This window comes from Sylvia atricapilla, chromosome 10 (genome assembly GCF_009819655.1).
Source record: "Sylvia atricapilla isolate bSylAtr1 chromosome 10, bSylAtr1.pri, whole genome shotgun sequence".
In the NCBI taxonomy this organism is placed as follows: domain Eukaryota; kingdom Metazoa; phylum Chordata; class Aves; order Passeriformes; family Sylviidae; genus Sylvia; species Sylvia atricapilla.
Window position 1 is genome coordinate 18390396 of NC_089149.1, and position 26015 is coordinate 18416410.

At 51.2% G+C, this 26015-nt stretch overlaps 2 protein-coding genes and 1 long non-coding RNA gene across 8 annotated transcripts in view; 2 read left to right on the forward strand and 1 right to left on the reverse strand.

Moving 5' to 3' along the window:
• The first annotated feature begins 3412 nt into the window (after positions 1 to 3412).
• On the forward strand, positions 3413 to 23857 carry C10H3orf70 (chromosome 10 C3orf70 homolog). Of its 2 annotated transcripts, XR_010744377.1 has the most exons (3): positions 3413 to 3588; positions 20763 to 21544; positions 23417 to 23857. XR_010744377.1 is itself a non-coding variant. In XM_066326176.1 (2 exons), exons 1-2 carry the CDS (start codon positions 3414 to 3416, stop codon positions 21314 to 21316), a joined length of 729 nt encoding a protein of 242 aa, XP_066182273.1. In that variant the 5' UTR covers position 3413; the 3' UTR covers positions 21317 to 23857. The 2 variants fall into 2 exon arrangements, 1 of the variants encoding a protein (XP_066182273.1); XM_066326176.1 differs by having other exon boundaries at positions 20763 to 23857.
• On the forward strand, positions 8252 to 9748 carry LOC136365790 (uncharacterized). Its single transcript, XR_010744410.1, has 3 exons — positions 8252 to 8475; positions 8591 to 8718; positions 9017 to 9748. It is a non-coding gene; the product is annotated as an uncharacterized lncRNA (long non-coding RNA).
• An 840-nt stretch (positions 23858 to 24697) lies between the features above and the next one.
• Positions 24698 to 26015, reverse strand: part of VPS8 (VPS8 subunit of CORVET complex) — a 67084-nt gene continuing 65766 nt past the window's right edge. For all 5 annotated transcript variants that reach the window (XM_066326179.1, XM_066326177.1, XM_066326178.1 and 2 more), the window contains one exon: positions 24698 to 25427. In XM_066326179.1, the coding sequence (XP_066182276.1) occupies positions 25272 to 25427 (156 nt within the window). In that variant the 3' untranslated portion in view covers positions 24698 to 25271. The remainder of the gene's footprint in view (positions 25428 to 26015) is intronic.

The following is a 26015-nucleotide window of genomic DNA, read 5'->3' on the forward strand; positions in this document are numbered from 1 at the left end:
CCCTCGTCAGGAATTGCTGAGAACGGAGGTTGTTCACACCAGTAATGTGTCTCCTGATAGAAGTTCATTTGTAAATCCGCATCGACCAAAGCAGCCCAGCATCGATCGTTCTGTCTGCCTGACGTCCCAGCACCCAGCGGTGACATTGCGGCCGCCGCGAGGTCGCACTCCCGGCTCCGGGAGGGCGGGGGCAGTGCCTGGGAGCCCCGGCCTCTGGCCTGCCCCTCTCCCGGCGGGGCAGAGCGCTCCAAAGGGCAGCCACAGCTCCTTGGCCCTCAGCCCTGCAGGGCAGCCTGATCCAAAGCCCTTGGTGCCTGCTGACAAGCAGCCCAAGCAGCAGCCACCAGCCTGTTCTGTGAGCTTCTCTGGTACATTGTTAACAGCCTTGCACAGTCCCCATCAGCTCAGATGTGCAGTGATGCCAGAAATATACCCATGAGTGAAATGTTTCTTCATTTAACAGGAGAGAACACAGCCCCACGCAGAGGACAACTTGATAACCACTTGGTACAGGATTAGTTTTCCCACTTGTCTTTTTAAACCAGTTAACCATTTTCACTCAGTAGGAAAACATCTGTTAAAAATGTTTTCCAGGTAAAACCATCCCTACAGGTGAGGAATGTCCCCAGCTCTGCACACTTGCTGCATGACTATTCCAAGCTATCCATGAGCTGAGGTTATACAGTTCTCTGGCACGGTGAGGCTGTGGTGACGCACAATGAGAGCTGGCTCCAGTCCATCCTTAATCTTTGGGCCCTGCTTTTACTTTCATGTGGTGTCTGGCTACATTGTCGGTGCTTTCTGCACAGCAGGGTGCTTGCTCTCAGTCTGAGGAGATTCGGTGTTGGCCCTGAGAGCACCCGTGGCCTCTCTCATGCAGCTGCAGGATTGTTAGATATCTTTAATTAAGTCAGTGAACTCTGCCAGTGCAGCAGATGCCTCCATTAACTGCTCAGCCACGGGCATTGTGCAAAACAGTAGCGAACGGGAGTGCACCAAAGGGGAGCATTGCCTTAGCTTTGATCAGAGTCCCCTGCAGCACTGGCCCTTCAAAGGCAGGCAGAGAGCTCCCTGCCTTAGGCTGCTCAGAACTGCTGTCCTGCAGCGCATGCCCAAATTGGATGGGGTGCTTGGGTCTTGCCAGAAACACCTACCCATCTTTCTGTAACCCATACTTCACCTTCCTTCTTTATTTCTTCTGAACAGAAAGTGATCTGACAGCCCAGGCTGGTCTGAGAGCATTTCTGGAGGTGAGACAGTGCTGGAGAGGAAGGATTTTGTGCAAGCAGATAGAAGTGTCAGTTCTCCTTGGGCCAAGGTTCTTGTGGGAGCTGAGCTGTGTCCCTCGTTTGCCACTGGTGGGCTCCAGGGAACAGGGGGACATCGGGACAGTGTCAAAGAAACACCTGGGTTTGCAATCAGTTGCTCTTCTGCTTGCAAACAGCAGAGCAAGGTCCTAAAGGTTTGCAGATTTCAGTGGGATTTTGGCAAAACAAATGCAGATAAGCCTGCAGGAGTGTCAGAATACTCTCTTTCTAGTGTAATAAAAACTGGAGACATTTAAAATGTACAGACCTGTGAAGGTCTCCCACTCCTGGTGACCAGTGCCAAGGGAGGCTCAAATCCCCTGCTCAGTGCAACTGGGCACCCCTCTCCTCCAAAATAGGCTGAACTTAATGGTGTAGCCATTCCAGATCCGAGGAGGTGAGGGCACAGCTGGGACACAGTCATGTGGCACTGAGGTGCTGCAGGAGGGGACCATGGATGAGCAGGAAGGGCCAGCAGCACTGCAGAGACCAGGTCTGCACTGCAAGTCAGGGATCACTGTCAGAGGTGGTTCAAAGCCTCAGTGCAACTCTGTGCTCTGCTGCTATGACCCATATGCCTTGGTCTGACCCATAAAGCGTGGCGCTGATCACAGCCAGACACCAGCAGCTTGGCTGTTCTTAAGCCCTTCTTATTGGCAAGAAGCAAATGGTTCTCTCAGCACACCTTCAGGAGGGTGTGCAGGATGGGGACACATCTGGGATCTGTCCAGGGACAGACCCCATACGAACTGCCTGGGAATAGTCTGGAGAACACAGAAACTTAAGTATGTTTTGACTGTTTCTGACATAGAGCCATTGGGTATTGTACAAAGACAAGGGACTAGGAAAATGACCATTTGATTTGTGTTCTAGCAGAAAGCTGACTTCAACTCCCAGTGCTGAGCAGAACAGCAATAAAACTGCAATTTTCATTCAAACATAGCAGGGAAACAAGTCTACCACCACACTTAGGAAACAAATAATGTAGCCACGGCTCAAGATAAATCCAAACTTTAATTTTGGCCTAAAGATATGATTGTTGGAAAATAACAATACTTTCATATGCTTATTAACCAAAATTAAATCTACTGATAATTTGACAAAATGAAAGACAAAGTTTATCAGGGTTTTTTAAATCACTGTGTGCTTCGAAAGAAATGAATTAGAATTAAGTAGCATGATGAAAAGAAACAACTAAAACCTGCCTGTGCTGCGGGCCACCTGTGCAAGCAGCTCAGTATCCTGCTCCATTGGCTCTGGCACTGCAGGGGTGATCTGTGTCCACCTGTCTCACAGACTAGCAAAGAGCTGCACGCTTGGAGCACCCCGGATCGCTTGTAATCGAGGCTGCTCACCTGCTGCCCACACTCCTCGGGGGCCGCTGTCCGGTGCCAGGGTGCCCGGATCCCATTCGTCAAGCCCGGTGGTGTCTGGACAGGAGCTCCACATGGCCGGGGGAGCACTCGGGGGAGCCTGGCAGCCGGCCCACGGCCCTGCTGTGCCCGGGGCTGGCGGCCGCTCCCTCCCGTGCTCTCCGGCCGCTGCAAGCGCCTTGGGAGAGCAGTGGAATCTCACAGCGGCCCGCGGCTGCCGGCAGCGCCCTCGGGCGCCGTCCCGGGCTCACCACGCCGCGCAGGGCAGCCCGCGGGTCACCCTCCCACCCAGCCCGGGGACACAGCCATGGGGGGCACAGCCACCGAGGGGTACGGCCATCGCGGGACACGGCCGCCGGGGCACATCGCCATCGTGGACACAGCTGTAAGGGGCCGCGGTCACCGCAGGGCACTGCCATCGCGGGGCACGGCCATCGAGGGCAGAGACATGGCAAGGTCCGGCCATCGGGGGACAGCGCCCCCGGCTGCCGCAGCCATCGGGGTACCGCGGGCGGTGCTGCGGGCCCGGGGCGGGGCGGGGCGGGGCGGGCGGCCGGGCCCTGCCCGCGGCGCTGCCCCCGCGGCGCTGGGCGGGCGGGCGGTCTCCGCTGCGGCTCGGCGCCTTCTCCTCCTCCTTCTCCTCCTCCTCGTCCTCAACCTCCTCCTCCTCCTTCTCCTCCTCCTCCTCCTCTGGCCGCTGCGGCGCGGGGGCTGCGGGCGGAGCGGCGGCGCCATGAGCGGGGCGGCGGCGGCGAAGAGCGAGAAGCTGGACGAGGCTCAGGCGCTCGCCCGCAGCTGCGCGGGCAGACCCGACTTCCAGCCCTGCGACGGGCTCTCGCTCTGCGCCACCCACAGCCACGGCCGCTGCTTCCGCCTGCACTGGTGCTGCCACCTGGGATGGTGCCACTGTGAGTGAGGGGGCGAGGGAGCGGACGGGGGGCGCGCGATCCCGGCTGTCCCGAAGGTCCTGTCGGTCCCCGCGCAACGCTTCACCGCCCGTCCCGCTCTGTCCGTCCCGTCCCGTTCCGTCCTGCCCCGTCCCGCGGCCGGGAGCGGTCTGCTCCCGGAGCTGTCCGTGCCGAGGCGGCTCCAGCGGGACCCTGACCTCGCAGGAGCGGCAGCGGCGATGCCCGGAGAGTTCTCTCGGGGCCTGGAGTCCCAGTGCCCCTCGCCCCCGTCGGCTCGCCGGACGGTGAGCGGTGACACTGGCTGGGCACCGCTGTCCTTTGCACCAGCCGCTTCATTCTTGGTGCGAATGGTTTTCTTTCTACAGGCATAAAACCCTTTGAGCAGAGAGGTAACTGCTTTAGGCTATATATAGCAGATAGCTTCAAAATCCAGTATTGAGCCAACTCTGGTGAAAAGGTGCCCAATGACTTTAATATCGGTCGGTATTCACGATCCTGATGTATCTAATCATGGAGAACTGAGATTGAACTGTGGATGTCCAAACATAGTTTGATGAATAATTAATCATGTAGAGCCTTGAAGAGCAGGCTTTCCCAGCAGCGTGTTGATATGAGGTCAGGAAATGGTGATGGAGCAATGTTTGGATGGTTGTGTTGTGTTCTGGAGATCTTAAAGCTTGGATGGTCAAGGTTAACACTGGACGCTTATGTGAGAGTTACTTGGTGCTGCTGAGGGTGTCCCTGGACTCCTTACATCCCATTCTGCTTTTAAATCCATTGCCATTGCCATCTCCTTGCAATTTAGTCACCTTCATGAACTACCTTTCACACACACTTTTTGCAAATTTTGTTTCACAGGGAAAAGGAGCTGCCCCAAAAGCCAGCTTTTGTTTGGATGCAAGTTTCTAGATCAGTTAAATATGCACTTCAAGAATTTTGCCTTGATTTGGGATTCATCTGAAAGCAGTTCAGGACAAAAGGTTTTCTTCTGTCTGTGCCCTGAGTACTGTGTGGCACAACTGGCTGTGTGAGAAGGTGCCACAGTCACCTGCTGCACAGGGGCAGGGATGTCTCACTGGTGTTTCATTGATAACACAAAGGCCCTCAAGTTATGACCTAGATTCTTCCCAACATTTCCCTGGTTTCAGTTATTTGCGGCCACCATCAAGATATAAAAGCTTATGAGCACTCTGGGGTACAGGATCAGAGCTCAAATTGGTGCTTATAAAGTGGAGATGTTACCCAGAATCATCCGGGAATGGTCCTGAGATAGGGAAGTCAAACATGGAACTGGGAACACCTGGAGAATTGCACAGAGGGATCTGGGGATTAGGATGTATCACCAACTGCCTGTGCGTCAGCAGTGGGAGCTCTGTGTGGCAGAAAAGCCAAACCCAAAACCCCAGCCTTCGCTTTGGGATGCATTACCAGGAGCATGGCAAGTGTGCAATTTAATTAGTCTCTTCAGCTCAGTGGTGAGGAAACCAGGCTGATGGGCTGAGCTTTGAGTGCTGCACTTTATAGAGCTGTAGGAGAATGGGGAGGAGATCACAGACATCAGCTGAGAAAAATATGCTTTATAAGGGAGTGCAGAAGAAAGTGTTGTTTGGGCTGTAAAAGATTGAGGGAAGAAGAAAGGAAGGGAAGAAGGAGGAAGGGATGATGAGCTTTGCAAAGTGTAAGGTAGCCTTGCAGAGCAGCTGTGTTCGAGTCCTCCTCTGCACAGACGTGGCAGATAACCAGGTGTCTCTTACGTGTGACAAGGAGAGTTTAGGTTTGCATATGGGAAAATATCCTGACTAGGAAGAGAAACACAGCAGGGGAACAGAGTACTTGAAAAGGTGAGGAGCCATGGTCCTTCGGGGAAGGCTTAGACTGGTGTCCCTTAGGCATTACATGGAACTGCTTCCCTCTTGGAAAGACCGCTTGAGATCCCATCAAAGCAATCCCCTTTGCTTCTGTGTGGCAATTATAAGATTTAAAAATAGTTACAGCATTTGCAAGAAGTACAGACTTCCTTCTCAATTCTTCCTTTATGGCTAAGGAAAAGTTAAGATATTTTTGCCTCATGAACCCAGGATTTTAAATGGAAGATTTTAAAGGAAGTCACACACTTCATTGCCTTGTTTAATCTTCTGAAAGCCATGATGAAGCGCACTCTCTTCTTGCCCCTCATTTCCTAATGCAAATTTCCTTAGCAAAGAGCTAAGGATCTCTTTGTATCTTGATCCTATGGAATGAGTTGAGTTGGACTTAAAAGGGGTAAGAATGAGGTCTGTAATGGGAAATTGTAGAGAGGTCAGAGATGTAATTAAACAGCATTGGGAGTTATCTTGCATAAATGCAGTGCTATAATACCGACTTGGGAATCCTCAGAGGGTTCTTGAAAGTGCTTCTCTGTGACTCTTAAGAGCTGTATTGGGGAACAGGAAACTCTACATCAATTAAAAGGGCCATTGAAGTATTATTTTTCCATCAGTGGCCAAGGTCCTGGAGAATGTCAACTCAGTTAAAGTGCACTTACACTGAGAAATTACAAAAACGCACCATGCCATGATGAGTAGATTGTCTCCTCATGTGTATTCAGGATCACATCTGCTTACTTCAGTGACAGGAGCAATTTAGCGCTGCAGAGCCACTTGGCTATGGAAGGAATAATTGAGACAGAACCCAGTCTGAATTCCCCAAAGCCATTGTGGTTGGCATGCTCGGAAGTGAGCAGTACTGTAGGTGCTGTCTTTACCTCAGATGTTTCTCTATCCATAAAATGGCAATAATAGATGGCAGGGAGATCAGAGACTGTTTGGTGTATCCAAACAGCTCGGAGAGCTTCAGCTGCCCTGGGTGCTTGTATGACTTCTGTGTCTAAGCCTGGAGTTTATTTCAGGTCCTTTTCAGTCTGTTTTGGGCTTGGTGGGGAGCAGATTTCCCAGTGTGGTGTTTCTCTCTTGCGCTCTCATACATGGGGAGCTCTGAACCCAGGTACAGCCTCCATAAGAGGTGCATGAAAAACGTGCAGGACGGGTGTGCCTGGGGAGGCTGGGATGGGAGGGTGCTGGGATGCCTCGGGTGTCACTGGAGCCACTGGGCTCTGCCAGGGGGAGCAGGAAGGCCTCATCCCTGATGCCATAGCTGTCCTCAACACCTCTCCCCTGGGTGCTGCCAGGAGGCTGTGCCAACTCCAGTCTCCACGTGAAAGCAGGATGAGGGATTAAGCCTCAGAGTTCTTTTCCCAGCAGGGAAGAAGGTGTTGGCCTGGGAGATGTTTTTGACTTCAGCCCCTGTGTTTGTCCCACTACGCATTTCTCCTGCTTGCTCTGTGCCCTGCATGCATTCCCTTTGCCAGGGTGGCAGCCCCCTGTTCACCTTCCTCCCCTCCCCTCTGACAGCCTTGCGAGGTTTTGTTTATTAGATGCAAGCTGAGCGCCTTGAATTACTCTGATCTACTTTTTCCAGAGCCAGAGAAAACATGCCAGAGGCAGGTCTGCAGCAAGGTGCCTACCTCCCTTTCCTCACCTCGGGATTTCCACTGCAGCTGTGATTTGCAGTGGTGCTGGCTGTGAGGCTGCTGGGTCTGAGGTGGTACCTGCTTATGTCAGAAGAGATCAGATCCTCGGGGTTGCATCTGTCCTGACCTCACAGCAGCACTTCAACTGCGTTTTGCTAATTTTACTTCCTAAGAATTAACAGTGACTGAAGGCATCATGCTTGATACAATTAAGAGCATTCTCTTGCAACTGGGTTCATTTGTAATCTGAATATCTTGCATTCTGCTAAACTCCCTGCAAAGCCCTCGGTACATTATGCTGCAATTATCAATAATACATGATGAATCGTGGTTCCACAGGAGTTGCATCAATAGACAGTAATTGTGCCACCTTGTATTGGCCTTTCTGTGTTTTTTTTTTTCCCTGATTCAGCATCAAAAGAGCAAGCTTTTAGCTCCTTAAAGCCTTTTGCATATCTTGTATTGAAAAGTAAATGCAGCAAATAAATTTCAGGTCCACCACTTTTACAGGTTCAGCTGTTTGGAACCTTTACAAGAAAACAAACCAAGCATGGGGAAATCGTGAGATCTCCATTGGGTGGCCAGGAAGGGAGCATAGTTGCCAGGCTCAGGCAAGGAACAAGATCATGGTGGCAGGAAAGGTTTTAAAAGATACACCTGCTGCCCCACCCTTGCAGTTTGCTAGGTGGTGGACAGCACGTGCAAGTGTGCCTTGGATTAGTTTTCTGCTGCCTTGCATGCAGCACAAATTATGGCACTGTTCAGCTGGAGTTTGCAGCCAGACTTGGCAGGTTCTGCATGAGGTCAGGCAGACCTGGCATGAGATCCAAGGAACTGTCATTTTTCAGCCAAGAAGAGAAAATGGGTTTGTGTGATGGGTGGCATGCCACAAAGGCCACATGTTTTTTGGGTGATTTTGGGGAGAAGGTCTCCTCTAAATTTGGCCATGCTAGCAATATTCTGGGAATGCAGAACTAGAGTACATTTGGATTTCTCTTGGCTCTCAGAGCTCCACTGCTTCCTCTCAGTATCTGAGGGCAGCCAGCAGAGGCACAGTGCCCTCGTCGGGATCTCATCAGTCCCAGCTGTGTGCTGCAAGGGGAGGGGGTTATCCCTTATCCATTGCCCACAGCTGCAGCCAGGGAACCAGGCAAATCAGCACAGGCACTGCACCTGGGTGTGCTCTGAGCTGATACTGCTCCTCGCATTCTTCTCTGCTTGAATCACTAGTGGTTTTCTTTAATAACATTTTAAAATGAAGGCATTTGTTGTCTGTTGCACAAAGCTTGTGAAAGTTCTCTGTCAAGGCCGTCCTCAGTTAAACCTCTACCAGGGAGAAGATGTGGTGTGTGTCTGTGGCAGCTCCTGCTCTCTGCCAGGTACACACCTGGCCCAGGTGCAGGCATTTTCCTGTGCCACACAGTGATGTAGGCTGCATTTCGGTATCTCTGTGCACACCAGCAGCATTTCCAAGGTGTCTCTCCCTCTCTCCAGCAACAGAAGCCATCAGCAGGGGCTCTGACAATCTCCCAAGCCTATGTAATTATTCAGACCCCAGTCTGCCTGTGGGAACTGTGAGGAGGGAATCAGTGAGGGAGCCCTGCTTTCCTGTGACAAAGATGGTAAGTGAGCTGAGATGGTATGGGGAGGAATTCAGGTGTATCCTGACAGGGTTTGGGGGTCTGAAGAGGAGCTGTGCCTGCCTGCAGCCAGTGTCTGTCAATCCCTGCGTGTTAGAGGAGCAGCTGCAACCCTGGGGTGCTCTGCAGCACAGCATACACTGTACATCTCCAAAAACCTTGCTCTTATTCCAGTGGGTTTTCCTTATGTTGGTTTTTGGTGGCTGCAAAACTCATTTCCACATCCAAAGGGGAGCGGAAGGGCAGCAGTGCCCTGATGCTCTGTGGTCCCTGTCTGCAGATGGTGATGTGGACTGGAAGCAGCCAGCCTGGCAGTGGTGATGGCAACTTGAATTTCCAGCAGTACTGTTCCAAAGGGCAAAACTACATCCTGATGACTGATTTGTTGGATAAACAGGGAAAGGGAGTTGTAACATGCTTATGTCTCAAATTCTGAGTATTTGGAGGAGCTCATACATTTTTCTTCATGGAAAACTCTTGTCTAAAGTGGAATGGAGCAGTGGGGCTAGGACCTCTAGGGCTGGGAATTCCCAGAAACCACAGCTTGGTCTAGAGGGAGAATGACCACTAATCCTGGGACAAATAGGCGTTTTTAATTTACTTCTGCAGTGAAAAGGGTTTGAGCATTCATCCTGTTAAGTCCATGTATCCGGACAGAATGTTTGTGCACAGAGCAAGGCTTTATGCTGAATGCCAGACAGGAGCTGCAGAAAGGTGTATGTTGCAGCTTGTAATGGGAAAAGACTTTTAATGAGGATTTGTTGCCTGTGGCTGTGCAAGATCTTCTCCTCACCTGTATTTTAAAGAGCTATGATATTCCAGCTTCGTTTCACTAAGCTGTACACAACCAAGGAAAGAATGTCAGTGTAATGTATTCTGAAGTGTTACTCTAAGGGAAAACACTGCCAGTTTTTATGAGTGCGCCATCCCTGACCTGGATGGGATTTTTTTCCTCAGGTTTTAGTTATAATCTGGAAATCACAGTCTGAAAGTACCATTGATAAGAGAACCCACATGTATTGATTCCTTGTACGCTGTGGGAATGTCAGTGCCTCTGGAAGAACCTGCTGGCATTCATTTTGAATCCTTACTATAACGTTTAGAGACATGCATGTTATTATTAACAGAGGCCCAGATATCACCTAACTGAATTAGACCACAGGAAAATCTCAGAATTCAGGCTACTTGCTTAGTGTTTCTCATAGGACTAACTTTTGTACAGCTCATACACGACTGAACAGAAATCACTGCGCTTCTGTCTCCAAAAGTCTAAGAAAAAGGGACCTGTGTACCAAAACACTTCCTGCCAGCCAAAAACTCTTTGTCATGCATGACTATGAGGCTGTTTTGTAGTCTGTCTGTCCATCTGAGAGGCATAATTCACAAAGATTTTTGTCTGCTTGCCCCAAACTCAGTGATCTGCTGGTAAGAGCCTCTTAGAGTGGCCGATAACTGACACCCTTTCTCTGTGGTTGCCTGAAGGGTTAAGTGCTGGTTTTGTGAAGCCTGAAAGGACAAGGCTGGGGATGTTTCCTACCAGAAGCAGGTACTTCTGAAGAAAAAGTTCATTAATCTTGTGTCTTGTCAGCTGGTGGTGGGGTTGTCTGTGGATTCAGGATGTCCTGAACCCTGCACAGTGAGGGCTGAGCCTGTGCTCCTGCTCAGAGGACTTCCTGCTGTGAGAGGCTGCTGGCACATTTGTCACCGCAGAGGAACAGCCTAAAGATAAAATCTGCAATGGAGCACAGTGCCCGTGGTGAGAGCGTGTGGCTTCCTTCCTGGACTCTGCAGGTGAGGGAATCTGTTTGCCAGCCTGGATATCAGAGCCTGCTTAATGCCAGTGCCCCATGCGAAAGTGCTTGCTATCACATCATCCTTCCTCTTGTGCTTCTTGATGGATGTTTCTTCGGTCCTTAATAGCAGCCCGTGGTCATAGCCTTGCATTGTCCCATGACTGAGTCACAAGATTGTTCTCACTGTGACTTCCATCCTGCAGGTCTGCAGAGCTGACACTGCTCAGGTCTGCTGGAAGCACTGAAGAGGCCTCTCAGGTGCTTGGCACAGGACCTCCAATTTCCTGGCAGCACCTGTGTGCCCATCAAGAGCACATTTTGTCACAGCTCGTGTTGCTGCAACCAGCAGAGCCCGGCTTGTAGAGCAGGGACTTCTTGGGGTGTTCTTATGTAATGGCCCTCGATTTAACCAGTGCTGCTGTACACTCCATGACTCACTGCCAGCCTTGGTAACTTATTTCTGCACACTGGTGAGGCTCTACTAGAAATTTGTGTTTCTGTAAAGGATAAAAAGCAAAATGCTTTACTCACAAACAGTGTAAGATGTTCCCAAACTCCCGAGAGCTGTGACAGTGTGGGCTTAGCTGTTGATGGATGGCACAAGCTTATACTAATGCAAAAGCTAGTTGACAGTAGATTGGATTCCAGGTAGAGCATCTCTCTCTCTGCATATAAAGTGGCCCTGGTTTAATGTGTTGTGGCTTTTCTTCCAGCACCTCCATGAATTTATCTGCCCACAAGATACAGAGTATGTTTTCATAATGGCTTTGATTCTTCCACTAATCAATTTTTATGTAGTGACTGATCACAGAACTCAAGAAGTGCAGTTTGTGCAATTTGGAGCTGTTTTTTGCCAATAGTTGAGTATATTCACATAAATGGTAGTCAAAAACCTACTGGGAAAGTGAAAACTGATTGCTTGGCAACTGGGCCTTGTTTTTAACATAGCCATACGTTAATTTAGGCCATGTAACAGTTGGAATTTATATGTAACCTACGTTGTAAAACAATTTCAGCAAGAGGCATGCATTTGTATTCTTGTTCTCACTGGTGGCTGCGGAGCTCCAGAGCCCACACGTCTGCTCTCGAGGCTGTTTGTTTGGCTGTGTGCTTGCACCTGGCCCTGAAATTACTCCCTGCTGCACCCATCTCTATGCCAGGCTCTGTATGTCCCTCTCCCTGCCACACATGATGCTGCTGCACACCTGTAACTGTGGCAGGCAGGGTGCTTGGCTGTTCCACACTGCATAGCTGGCTGGTTGGACTTCAATGCTTGCCTGAGCCCTACTCCAGGTGTTTGCACTTCCTCCCTCCTTCCCCTGGTGAAAGGCTGGGACAGCATCAGGTGTGCCAGGGTGGACTGACCAGCTCTTGCAGCCTTCCTGCAGTCCACCAGCATTAACCCAGCTGTAGGCAGGGCAGGTGGAAGGAGATGCCCACCTTTTTCTTTGTTTCTCCTCCCTGTGCCACTAGACCGTGATCTGCTGACACAGGAGCCGTTCTCCAGCTGGTCCTGTGGGATCTTGACTCTCTGGATGTGAAGCCAAGGGCGATGCTCTCACCTCTGCCAGCACTGGCTCACCCTGCCACAGCAGAGAGCTGTTTGTGCTCCCACCTGTGCTGTCCAGGTGCTCCAAGTCACTTGCCTGCAGTGGCACTGTGTGACACAAGGGCTCGATGTGATGCCCACCTACTCCACCTCCACTGGTGGTACTTGGGCTTCTATTTGTTGATGCAGAGCATTGCTGGATCCCACCCCCCCCCAAGGGTGCCTGTACTTGCACTCCTCAGCTCCACGTTTTGATGTGCTTTGGGCACAAACAGGGGAAGCAGGGCTTTAAAATCCCCAGAAATGGGTTCTCTAGAGGCTTGTGATAGAAATAGCTTGGTTTGAATGGCATGTGAATGGAGATGTGCATGAGGCACCAGGAACAGTGCTGGGACAAGACTTAAAAGACTGTGTTGGGAATAAGGACCCTGCTCCCAGCACTGGAGCTGAAGAATGTGGTGCTGTCCAGCCTGAAGGCTCCTGCTCCCACATGGCCACTGCACAGATGCTGTGTCAGCAGGACACTCTGGGCTCTGGCCACAGGAAGGGATCAGCACAGGTACATCCCACGGGCCACTGTTTTTCCTGTCAGCCACCAGGAAAACACTGTGGCCACAGAGATGTGTTTATTCCAAGCTGCGAAACCCAACCTCCTGCCCCAGATGTCCCCTGTGGGTGCAGAGTGCAGAGGACGACTTTTCCTTCAAATACTCAGTGAGCTGTTCTGCTTATTTGAGAATTCCCAAGAAAGCATTCCATCAAATGCAGAGGCTTAGGGTGCCCCCCTACAGCACATACCACACACCTGGAAGACAACTGGATCTTGTGTCTCCAGTCCCTTTGATTTCCAGGCAATGCCATGGTTTTCTGGGTAGTTTGACATGGAGCTTCTGTTGCTTTGTTTCCCTATCAGTGCACTGACTGGCTGCATGGAAACCATGGGCTGCTGAAGCTTGAGCAGATGGCACACAGGGATGGGGTTGTAGAATAAATATTTAGCACTAAGCCATTTTTTGCTATTTTCTCTACTGAATTTTAAAAATATCTAGTGTAACTTGGGGGATAAAATTTCTCAGGCAAATGTGTGAGAAGTGGCTGTTCTGGCCTTTGGGGGTGGGTTTGGAAGGGATGCTGGAAGATTAATGTCCTTGGATTCAGAGCTTGGGTGGTATTTCCCAGCTGCTGTGCTGGCAGAGGTAACCAGAGCTGTGCCACAATTTCCATGGCTGTGCTTCCATGTTTTTGGAACCCAGCATGGAGCTGGGGTTGGTAGCACCTGTGGTATGGGTGACATCCTCCAGATCCTGAAAGAGCTCCTCCAGAACACACACATGGTGTGTTCTGCTGCTCACTGCCTTTTGGGGCGTTGGTATTGTGTTCCTTTACAATGGTTAGTGAGCAAATACGGCCCCTTTAAAAGGGTTTATGGCTGCATCTCTCAAGCCTTCAGGGTTGCTTTTTCTTTAAGTCTAGTAAATCCGTGTAAGCAATGAGAGTAAAGAGCAGGGATGTTGGAGGAAGCTCCAGGGTCTGTTTGCATTTAAGTGTTACCTGCTCTTAAGCTGATGTGCACAGAAACTTCTCAAAGGCTTAGACAGCTCACAGCATGTACTGTCATGATCCTTTTTGTATTTAAGACAGATCAAGACAAAAGGGCATTAAAATACAAATTTGATGAGGAAAAACTTCCTGATTTTTCCCCCCCCTTCTGTGCTGGTTTCCTGTGGAAAGTGTCGAGTCAGGGGCTGGCACAGCTGTCTGGCTGTACAGCAGGGAGGGAACACCTCTCCTCCACCGGAGAGAGCTGGCAGCTGGATGGAATTGCTCCTAGGCAGCCACTGCCAAAACAGTGCTGGACTGGTTCTTCCCTGCGCTTGGATGGGGTCTGGAGTGGGATGTATTCATTAGTGCTCAGATGGAGGTGGTTCTGTGAGAAGGAGCCCTTTGCAATCATACATTTCTGTTAGGGCAGAGCCTGCCAGCCCTTCCTGCTGCACTTCCAGCCTGCTCAGGTCCTGGTGTGTGGCTACTTTTTCTGTTGTGTCTTTGCTGAGTTCATTCGTGGCCTTGGAGTCTCTTCTGTGATCCCTTACTGGGCCTTCTAGTTCTGCCAGAATTCCTGTAGGTATGCAGAATGTTCTCTTTACATTCCCTACACTAGAAATTTGTTTGAGCAATCTCACTGCTTTTTCAAAGTTGTTTGGACAAAGTGCAAGGCAGAAATATCACTTGCAGTGAGGTGCTGCTTGTCTTTGTCTAGGAGGTTTCTTCAAGGTGGACAATCATTTCAGATATGCCTTACTATAACCACCAATGGTCCAGTATAGCTCTACTTGAGCTTGTAATGTAGCAGTGCCTCAGTGTCCTGAAATGTTTCCCATTTCTTCTGGTGGCTCAGTCCACATCTTTTCTTCACCATGCAGCCCATGAGGATTTGCTGAATATGATTCCATACATCATGAAGAAGTGCAGTGGGGTTTTTCACATGTGCCATCTGTAAATGTGCCCCAGGTTTCTCCTTCCATTTGTTCTTGCTCCTCTGGAAAAGTTAGTACTGTGTTCTGAGTGTAGTTTGGAGTTGTGACAGTCCTCAGCAAGTAGTTATGGGTAGGGCAAACTTTGTTTGCAAGGGTTTGTTGCTCCAAGCTGTGCATGTAACTGGAGAGAGGAGGAGGAAAGCAGAGCAGTCATTTTGTCCACTGTTCTGCTGGCAGGGCTGGAAGGCTGTGACCCCAGGTAGGTACTCAGCCCTACATCACACTTCCAATGGAATTCTGTTCTGCTGGGCACTTCAAAACAACAGCTGCAGTGGGCACCTCCAGCAGGATGACAATGCTGAGTGTCCTCCATAAACCTGTCCAGGATGTGCAGTGAGCTTTGCCTTAGTCTGTGAAGGAGGAAACCCTCCCTTGCCCCAAGGTTCTGCTGTGCCAGCAGTGAATCTCTGTGTGCTTCCTTCCCGTGCCCTCTGGCCGGGCTGGTGAACGTGTGCCATGCACTGCACTGGGGGGCCCTGGAAACTCAGGTGGGTGTGAGAACCTTTGTACTGTCCTGGGGCTGCTGTGCCAACACCACTAGCAGGGCACCACTCCTGCTTGGAGCTGTCACCACCTGCCAGACAGCTCCCGTAGGCAGCACAGCACTGCATCCACACAGTGCTTCCCCAACAGGCAGACTTGGCTCTCCTGCCACACCCAGGAGATGTGGAACACGTGCTGCTGGAAGAGGGCTTGGTTGTTCTCCATCTCTTGCAGTGAGGAAAGCCAGTGCTCGAGAAGCTCATCTCCAAGGTTTCCACACACAGAACAGCTGTGCAGGGAGCTCTCCTTGGAATAATGCAGAACCCCTCCAAGGCAGCGCTGTCTCCTGTCACACATGCATTATGAATGCTTCCTTTGCCTTCAATCCTTCAGAGCTCTGTGGTATTTAATTAGAGGGCTTTTATGTTCTTCATAGAGGGACCAATTCCCCTCCCATGTGAGCTGAATTTTTTGGCAGGGTTGCGAATGGCAATAGCAAAGTCTGCCGCAGCTGGAGTGAGAATCCCATTGGACTTCACAAGGCTGGGGATCACTGGTGCATTTACACAGGTAAATGTTCAGTCAGCACCAAGGTACCAGTATTTAGGGAGCAGCTCCCTGCTGGTGAACAGGACACATCCCTCCACACCCTCACTGGGAGCCTGTGGCAGCCATGGACTGTGCCCTGGGGCCACAGTCTGGATCTGTGACCCCAGCCAAAGGCACAGAGATTCTGCTGGGATCAGAGTCAGTTCACCTTCAGCCCACCTCTGCTTGGGACTTCCACAAGTGCTCAGCCCACACAGCAGCACTTCCTAAGCTGAGCCAGGTCACGTTCGGTAGCTGCAATAGCAGGTCTTCGTTAACCTTGCTGAGTTTTGGAGATGGATGAGCTGGCAGATGGGAGGCTGTAGAAATATTTGTTCCAGCAGCTGCAGGGGGAAGAATACATATGAAAAAAAGCTTTTATCTTTCAGTTAATAGATGTGTAAATGCCTTGCATGCAAACAAATATCCATGGTATGTATTGCTGACTTAAGACTTGTCAGCTCCACGGCTCTCTCTTACATTTTCTGAAGTGCAGTGCAATTTGTGATGTTATTTATTAGGACTAAGTCCTCCTTTTGAGAGGGTAAAACTTGAGAATTTGTTATAAGAAACCCCCGTCCTGAAAGCTGGACTTTTTATTTTTTCCAATATGTGAAGCATGTTAATGAGTGTTAGAGGTAAACCAGAATGCTGGGATGGAGGGAAGTGGAAAAGAAAATTTTCCAGCTGTACCTCTGCTTATTTCATGGTTAAGTTATTTTGTATTAGGCACGGAAATTGCTGCCATTTTGTGTCTGTTTGGTGAGGATGCATGCAGACTGCCCAATTAGCAAAAAAATCAGAGAGAAATGACCTCATGGCTTGTTTCTCAAGGCTTGATTTGGGTTTTTGGAAGCAGGAGGCTCTATAATACAGCTTCCAGTCAACCAGCCACATAGTTCTGGTTATTAGTGCCACGAACATAAAAAATTTTCCAAGTTGCCCGAGTTTGCTGGAGATGTGCAGGTGGTGATAGAGCTCCCTGATCTGCTGGATCCTGCCTTAGCCTGCTGGCAGGCTCACTGGAGGCGCAGAGCCAAGGCTTTGGGGAACAGCATCCATCCGATTTGGCAACAGAAATCCTGTTCCTGTGCACGGAGCAACAGGGAGATGAGCGCTGCCCATCACTCACTTCCTTGGACATAGCTGACTAGTTGTTCTGCAGTTGAGTGTTGGCTGTAGCGTGTGCCAGGGCCCTGAGGATTTGGTTTGTGTGCTGGCACAAGGGCCATCTGAAGAAATGGAGAAACAATTGTCCCTTTCTCATTGTGCCCAGGCTGCTGTCACTTCGAGGGGTCAGACAGAGGAGCAGTGCTGGTGGGGGATAATGCCCCAAACACAGAGCAGGCTCAGGGGGACAAATGGTTAAGCGTAGCCTATAGACCTATTTCTGGGGTCTCTCATTTCATCATCTCACCTGTCAGCCAGTGGCAGCCATTCTGGCAGAGCCTGATTTCATACAGTCCCTGTTTCCAGGATAGGAGCAGGCTCTTGCTTCCCCTGACCCCTTTTTGCCACGGTGTTGGAAGTGCAGAAGCCAGAACTGTAACACCTCTTCACAGCAGCTCCTAAAGTACACAAGAACTTCCCAAACTTCTGCAAATGCAGCAGATTTCTTTTCACAGGATTTGGAGTTTGATTTTTGGACATGTGTTTGACAAGTGCAGTATTTTTCCTTCACCACCTTCTCCATAAGCAGTGGTGGGGAAGTGACCCAGGAAACAACTTCAGATGCAGTGTCTTGTGTGGAATCTGTATTTGTGCAGAACACTGTCATTTACAGGAGCATTCATCAGCACAGCACAGTCACAGAGTTCTTCAGCTGACTTGGAATAAACAGGCAATAAGTTCTGAGCTAATGTATTAGATGGGATGCAGCAGAATAGGTGCTCAAAGTACTGTTTTATCACAGACTGTTGCCAGCTGTTCAGAGTCACAAGAATATTGCTGTTGATTTCCACGGGTATTTGATCAGATTCAGATGGATTATAACAGAACCTGGGGACTTGTGCTTCTAAGGGCATTTCCAGTGAAAAAGCCTGCCACTCCTGCAGGGGTGGGGGGCAATCTTATTTCTAATTTCTGCGTTTATTTTTCACAGGCTGCATCCTGGCTGATGTGTTTCCATGCATTATGTAGGGTGAGGAGTAGTAACCGAGGCTGTGAGCACAGCGCTGTCCATGATCCATTCTGACAGTCCCAGTTCTGAACAGCTGGTCATGTTTTGAAACAAGTTTAATCTGTTTAAAATTGCCTCTAAAATCAGCTAAGACTTGACAAACTTGTACCAGAATTCTAAAGAAATGTAGAAATCAGTTAATGTAGAAAATTCTCTTTGCTGTGTGTTGGCCAGTTCCTGCTTTACTGCGGCAGAGGCTGTCCTTGGAACGTGAGGAACGTTTCAGCCCCTGTGAGGTGACACAGGCAGGCTCTGGAATCTGTGCTAAGGGAACGGCCACTCTTTGCTCCTGCCCTGGAATTAGTGCCAGCAGGGCAGTGCTGAGGCTCGCAGGGAGCTGCTGTGTGTGGGGCTGTGGAGAAACAACCAGCTGAGCTCCCAGCAGCTCCTCGGCCACCACTCTTCTTTTCCCAAAAGGGGAAAAACAAACATCAAAAAAGTCAAACTGAGGAGTCTTTGCTTTACCATTTCATGCCCATGCTGTAAGCTTCCTTAGCTTAAATACATTACTTTCTACTCCCAACATCCCTCAGCCTTCTGCCAGCATGTAGTGGCTGTTTTAAGTGGAAAAACAGAGTCCTGTTGTACAGGACTTCTTTTTTCATTATGGTAAAATCTTCGCTGGACCTTTCCTTGGGCTCTTCAAATAGGGGCAGCACAGAAATGAGTTGAAGAAATGTTTTTCACCAGTATCTAGTTCTATTTTATCGTTGGTTGTCAAAGGAGCTCATATAGAAGCACTCCAAATCTATGGATAAATAGAGCATCGTGGTTTCAGGCAAGGGCAGGCTGCACTTCAGTTTCCATGAGCTGAATTTATCAGACACTATCCCATCCAGCAGCACAGTAATCATCAGCTGTGGGGCTTTGCAAGGCAGTGGCATATATAATGTTCACTAATTTCACAGAAGGATTTCTGGGAAGCAGCAGATGGCGGGAAGCCGTGGGCTGCTGCTGTGGCTGTGAGGGTGAAGAGCTTCCTAGGGAAGTTCTGTCCACAAGATCTGAGAAAGCTCCGAGGGACCCCATTGCTCAGAGACTGCCAGAACCAAGGATCTGTGCTGGAGGGGTGAGAGCTGTGCTCTGCCTGTGGCTGCAGCATGCAGCTGCTGGACGCCAGCACGCATTCCTCTGAGTCACAACAGGTTTAGGAGCCACACCGTGGTAAAGAGACGGCAAGTGGAGAGGATGGATTTTGTGGTTTCTGTCATCCAGCCATAAACAGACAGGGGAAAAGCTTGACTTGTCACTGAGCGTTCCCCATGGCTCTGTTAATAATTACCATTGCGCAGATCGTAGCGAGAAAACATTGGATGAGGTGTTCGAGAGGAGCTGGTCAAAGCTACTCACACACTTCCCTCTGCTGCCAGCTCTGTCTGCGCTCTCCTCCCATGACACACGGTGGGCTTTCCCCTCGTCGTGCCTGGAGCCTCTCCCACGCTCCAGAGCTCCTCCTTCGGTTCCGTGGCCTTTCTGCTGTGCTCCCTGTCCTTGGGCTACGGGGGTTGGAAGTCCCAGCCGGCTTTCACGTGACCCGTTTCCCTTCCAGCAGCACTGCGGGGTGGGAAAAGCCTTCCCGGGGCTCGAGGTTCCCGGTGACGTCCCGGAGCTGGCAGAGCACAGGCTGTGCGTGGGCCCTGGAGCGCCGGCATCACCCGGCGCCAGCGCCGACACGGCTCTCCCGGGGCTGAGAGGGATTCCCAGCCTCAGGGGGATCCTCTGCTGCGGAGAGGCTTTGCAGGGGGAGCGAGCCCTTCACTGGGCTTACAGCTACCTGAGCTAGGAGGAGGTGTCCCTGCCCACGGTCCTCCGCGATCTTTAAGGTCCTTCCCAAGGCGAGCCATTCTGCCGTGTTCCAAAGGAATGGATAATTCAGGGGGAAAGGCTGCATCTACCTCTGAGCTGGAAACACACCAGCGCTCAGCCTTCCTTAATGCTGGAGCTGGAGAGCTCCGAGTGCCGCACAGCGCCGCCGAGCTTTGGTGCGTTTGCTGCCTGTGCGAAGCAGCATCTGCAGCGCGGGCAGCAAAACTCTTCCGACAGCCCCACTACTCACAAAGCTTCTGGAAATTTGTGCTTTCCCAGCGGATGAGCCCCTGGGGAGACATGAATCTTTCAGAGGCTTCATGCAAATAAAATGCAGCGTTTTACAGTCTTAGGCATTGCCTCGGGTTTCTCAGTTTTTCCTGACATAGTCCCAATTTTCTGCTCTCTTATTTATTTCTGTTAGTGAAGATGTTCAGTTCACACTTTGTTCTGCTCAATATAACCAACATAATCCTATTTTCTTACTACTTAACCAGATAATCAAGATGCCAAAAGCATTTCTATAGCTTGGAAATCCCTTGTTTTCTGCCTTAAAATTCTAATTGTAGTCATGTATGAACTTCTGGTATATAATATGGAAAAACACTATTTAGTCCCCAGAAACAAATAACGTGGAATTATGTGCAAGGAGATTCACTGGAATAATAATAATAACATAAAATTTTGATTATTGTGAAGATGTAAGCTAGAACTTACACATTATGTTCAGTGGGGGAAAAAAAGACTGAGAATCTTGTCAGTTTTCTTTCTCCTAGAAGGCAGAGTGGGCAGACTTGGCATCTTTCCCACTTCATGGCTATGGAGTTGTGCCCCTGGAGTGAATTCTCTAAAGTTAGTCACGTCCTATAGCTGTCCTCGAGGCAGGGCAGAGAGGGGAGCAGCACTGGGGTACAGGATGCTGTGATTACCTGCAGCATTAGGTGTCAGAGGATCCATCCCTGGAGAGGCCACAACAGCAGCAGTGGCTGCTCCAGCAGGGACTGTTGGTGGCGTCCAAGGGTGTCAACGTCATCGCTTCTGTTTAAACTCAAAGATACCAACCTTTAAACGGTGCTCCCGTGTCCCCACAGGTAAATACGTCTACCAGCCCATGACGCCCGTGGAGCAGCTGCCCAGCACCGAGATCCCCGTCCGCCCCCGGGAGTCCCCCAACACCATCCAGATCTCGGTGTCGCTCACCGAGCACTTCCTCAAGTTCGCTCCCGCGTTCCAGCCGCCGCTGCCGCCAGAGGCGCCGCAGTTCTGCACCATCGCCGACCTGTTCATCGACAACTACCGCGTCAAGTGCATCAACGGCAAGATGTGCTACGTGCAGCGCCAGCCGCCCGCCCCGCACAGGGCAAAGCCCGACGAGGGCTCCGTCCGCAATGCCTTAATCACAAAGGAGAGCAATACACCAAAACCAGAGCACTGCTCGTCCCCCTCCAGCTCTGAGGACTCCGGCATCAATGCGGTGGGGGTTCACTACATGGAGTCGTGTGACGAGGACACGGAGGGGGTGGCTGAGCTGAGCTCAGAGGAAGATTACAGCCCGGATAGCAGCTGGGAGCCGGATGAATGCCCGCTCCTGTCGCCCTCGCAGTGCGAGATGGAAGTGATTGAGACTATAGAAACCACTGTGTGACCACACAAGTTGGCATCGGCTCAGTCCACTTCCTTCTCAGTAATGTTGCTTTTGTAGTATTTCTATTTTCTGTTTTTTTCTGACAATCCCTTTTTTCCGGTGCACTTGATATTTCAGATTCCTGTCATGGGAGCGCGGTCACGGGACTCACATATGGTGAACTAGCAGCAGCCTGAGCAATTTTAACACATTCTCAGCCTGATCAGCTCTCCCACGTCTGCACGTAAGGTAGTGACAAATCTTAAGACTTCTCTAGCAGAAACAGCCCTATTGTTGGTCTGGGTTACCCCACACAAACTTCTCACACGAGGACATGCCACTTGAGATGTTTCCACTGTCGGGTTGTTGGCAGGGGTCCCTCGGAGCACGGGGGGTGCACGCCTGGAGCAGCAAACCGAGGTGCCCTTAGTTTTTCTCAAACAGCTACACGAGGCTCCTCCCATCTCTGTCTGTCCTAGCACCTTGTCTGGCCTCTTCCCCAGTGCTGGTGTGACCCGGCTCCGAGGCTGGCAGCACCACGCTCCCAGCAGGTTGGAATGGCAGGCTAGAGAATGCACAAAGTGCCTCCAACTTTTCTCCAGGCTATGCACCGAGCAGCTGCTGAGGTAGGCCAGGCTCTGAAATCTCCTGAGAAGGCAGGTCTTGCTCTGGAGGGGGATGAGTTGCCTGAATCCAGCTGGTCCCTTTTCTCTGCCTGGATCTCGGGAAGGGGGTCTGGCTTTTGCAGGTGGGCAGGAGGAGGAGCAGGCACAGGTGGGGCATGGCCATCTAACCAATACCACACTGGACTGGGGAGTACCAGGACAGGCAAAGGAAGCGACTACCTCCCAACACCCGCCCTCAGTTCCACCTCTGCCTCCTCCTGGGCTCTTTGGTGCCAGACACTCAGGACCAAATGGCCTCAGGGCCTGCATTTGCCCGAAAAATAACAAGTTTAAACAAAAAGAATTTTACCAGCCACACCACTGTGTCAGCAGAGCTTGGGGACAGCACGGAGGTGGCCCATGGGCTCAGTGGCATGTGAGCTTGTTAAAATACAGCCTAAGGTCATCCTAGTGGAGAGAGGCTTTGGCTCCTGCTCTGTGGCTCCCGGTCCAGGAGCAGGCTTGGAGCAGGGGTCCCTCACCCAGCTGGTAGTGGAGCTGTCTCGCAGGAGGTTCAGTTTCAGCCCTGCTTGAAGGAAACAAAAATGTCGCTCAGATTCCAGCCAGCTCCACAGAGCTGGAGACAGTAACTCCTGTGTTCCTGCAGTGTTACTGCCGTTCTTTGTGTAGTTGCTGTTTGCATTTCAGGAGTCCCTGGTGAATCCAAGGCTGTATAAATGTGTACAGTTAGTGACTGATCCTAGATTATAGTCTGTGGTAGAGGATGGCTCATCTCTCACTGTATCCTGACAATGTATTCCCAATTTTATACACTTTGTAATCAGTATCTTTAGAAGACATTTAGGCAACAGTGTGTGTCTGTGCACATGCGGTGTCTAGGAGTTTCCATGGGTGGATATAAAGTAATGCTGTACTTTTTAGACTAAGACTTTCAGACAAAAATAATAGGTTTTATAGTTTTGATGACTTACATAAAAATGTGCAATGCTTGTGAAACGAGGAACTCGGGCCATTGCATGAACAGATACATTCTCACAAGGCACCTGAAAACTCTTTTTCTGAGCGCATTTAAACAAAGGCTGTAGTAAAACTTAATAGGATTTATTTTGTTTTTAAGGGCGGGGTTGTCTTTCTTGGCTAACTGCGGTTTCTAACAACATTTTTGGTGTCTTTGGACCATTCAGACACATTCCATAGTAGAAGGAAACATTATGTATAAACCTACAGCATTTATTCATATTTAACCTTTCAACTGTAACCTGAGTGGAGAGCTGAATGAGCTCACTCTTAGGCCCGGCTTCTGAGCTTTCCTCACATAAAGAGGAAGGCTCTTCCTCCCCTGGGAACGGCTTTTCCTTCCCAGGCAGGATGGATGGGCTCGCACAGCACGGCCTTTCCCAAGGGCAGGGAGCTCCTCGCCAGCTCGCCCTGGGGCACCAAGGGCAGGGAAGGTGAGCAGGACCCCCCTGCCCAGCACAGCTCACCTTGTTTGCAGGCAAGCAGGAGCCACGGCCCTGCCTGGGCACTGGCTGGGAGCGCGGTGGCCTCGGGGCGTGCTGGTGGCAGAGACTCCGCAGGGCCCGCAGGGTCCTGTCCCCATCAGGATCCATTCTTTCTTAACTGTAAGTAATTAGCAATACCCACAAGCTGTGAGTGTCTCCTACCCAGGATTTGTTCAGATGTCTTAAGCACAATAAGCTGCCTCTTCCTTCTGTTGTTCCTGGAAAATGTCAGCGGTGCTCTGAAGAGCACTCGGGCAGGGCTCAGCCCCGGGGATCTCTTGGCTCCGGAACGCTCCCAAGGAAAACGGGGCTCCTTCCTTTGCACAAACACGGGTGTGGCCGTGTTGTAGCAGCCATGCCCTGGGCTGGCTGCTCCCCCTGCCAGGGAGAGGTGTGTGTATATTTCCTCTTGAATAAAATACTGAACAACTGGCCTTCTGCTTGTCCTAACTGCCTGTGTGCTTTCCGTGCTCGAGAATGCATTCCGGGACTTCCAGCAAAGGAAGGGCTGCTCACAGCTTCAGATGGCAGCCCTGACACACCCCCAGAGCCAGGCAGACAAAGGGAATAACCGGGGGAGCACACCAGGCCTTGGTGAGTGCCAGGGCTGGTGGGCAGCCTCATGGCCCAGCTCTGACTCAGCTGCTCCAGCTGATGTGTGGCCAAATTCAGCTCCCCGACTTACCTGTGCCCAGGTGTGGCTGCAGGCTGGACACATCCCATGGAGTTCTGCTCATGGGCAGGAGGTGAGCACACAGGGCACCGGCACTGCTCCTGCCCAGCTGAGCTCTGCACAACACCCGGTGCTTCCGCGTTTCTTGGAGGCAGCTGTGCTGCTCCATGTTGCTGCCATTCCATGAGCTCTGCACACATCAGCCACAGGAGGTCTGTGTGCAGGGAGAGCAACACCCACCTGGTGCTGTGCTCTAGGAGCAGCTGGGACCCCAAGGGCACCCCAAAACACCCAAGTCCCAGTGCTAAAGTGAGTACAGGGAAGAGGAGTGCATGTGACAGCATAGAAACCCCACCAACATTGGTCTGCAGTGCTGGGAGCAAAGGACTATGGGTTCTGTGACCATCAGTGCCCATCACACCCACCTTCTACCCCTTGCAGCCTCCAAGGGCCTGAGACACCTTTTTTACAGACACTCCTCCCACCTCCAACACAGGTACAATGAGGTGAGAGGCAAGGTTTTAGTTTCACCCACAGGCACAACTGTATCTTTCTCTTACCAGCAGCCCACTCACAGAAGTGTAGAAGTCACACAGGGAGCTTCAACCAAGGGCCTCTTTAATGGGTTGGTACAACACAGTGTGTGCAGGTCAGTTTGCTCACACAGGTGTCATTTCCTGCATTCTTCAGCCTTCTCCAGGTTTGCCCATTCTGTGCCCTCAGACCCCATGGCTGCTGCCATGAGACAGCAGGGCCAGGCTTTGCCAGAGCAGCTGCTTTTAGCAGAACACAGAACTGAGGTGTGGCCCCCAGCGACAGAACCAACACAGCACAGGGACACGGGGCCTCTGGGCACACACAGGGCAGGCTCCTTCAGTGGGGCAGAGCTGATTTGATTACTTGGAGAAGTTCCTGCTGCTGCCACGAGTCCCTGGGTCAGCACAGGCAGCCCTGTGCCTCAGCATGCTGCGGTTTGTCCTGGAGTTCCAGGCCAGCTGCCCCACGACGGCCAAAGCAGAGCTGAAGCATCACCACCGATGCCCCACCAGTGCCCAGTGAGGGTCGGCACAGCGGCTTCTGGGAAAGGCGGTGTGGGGGGAAATCCCGTGTCCTGGTGGGAAGGCTTCCCAGCACCACGCCCTGGGAGCAGCCGTGGCCCGGCCGGGACAGCAGCGCTACTCCTCAGACACCGGAGGGGGCGTCAGGTGCAGCTGGAAGTTCTCGTTCTGGAAGACGCTGCTGGTGGCCGGGTCCCCGTGGGAAACACTGAGCAGCCCGTGCTTGTCACCGCCGCCGTGGCCCCCGCGCGCCAGCTCCGTCAGGAGAGCCAGCTGCAAGGAAAACACCCTGGTGACAGGGTCTGCTGCAGGGTACAGAGAGCCCAGGGCAGCACTGTGTCCCTGCTGCAGCGAGAGAAACCCCAATCCAGGTAAAGACAACGGCATGGATGGCCTACAGAGCACTGTGCAGGTCACCAGTCCTCAACTGAACAACTCTCCAGGGGTCTTTAGGTTGTTTTGAAGTCACATAATCGAAAAACAAACCCAGAAACAACTGAAACTGCCAACAACCACAGACAAAACAGGCAGAAGGCACAAGGAAAATGCCAGGGACACAGGGAGCTGCACTCTCCGTGGTACAGCAGGGGAATAGGAGCATGGAGTGTTCCATGAGACTGTGGGAGCTCCAGTGTCTAAAGGGAAGCTTAGTTACAAATCCACAAAGCATCACCCCATGGACGCCTGTCATACCAAAAACGCCCAAAAGGCAGAGGCATTCCCATAGTTTCCCTCCCAGAGACTTCCCCAGCATGGCTGCCTCACAGTGTGCCACAGCCAAGTGCCAGCACTAGACCAAACCCCAGGGAAGAGCCAGAGCCCTCACTTGCCAGTGCCAATGTCTGGCTTGCCAACATGAAG

Excerpts from the sequence above, each read along its gene's own strand:
- C10H3orf70 (XM_066326176.1), top strand. The coding sequence starts at position 3,414 with ATGAGCGGGGCGGCGGCGGCGAAGAGCGAGAAGCTGGACGAGGCTCAG. Across the intron at positions 3,589-20,762 it reads CCACCTGGGATGGTGCCACT|GTAAATACGTCTACCAGCCC; the intron begins GTGAGTGAGGGG and ends GTGTCCCCACAG.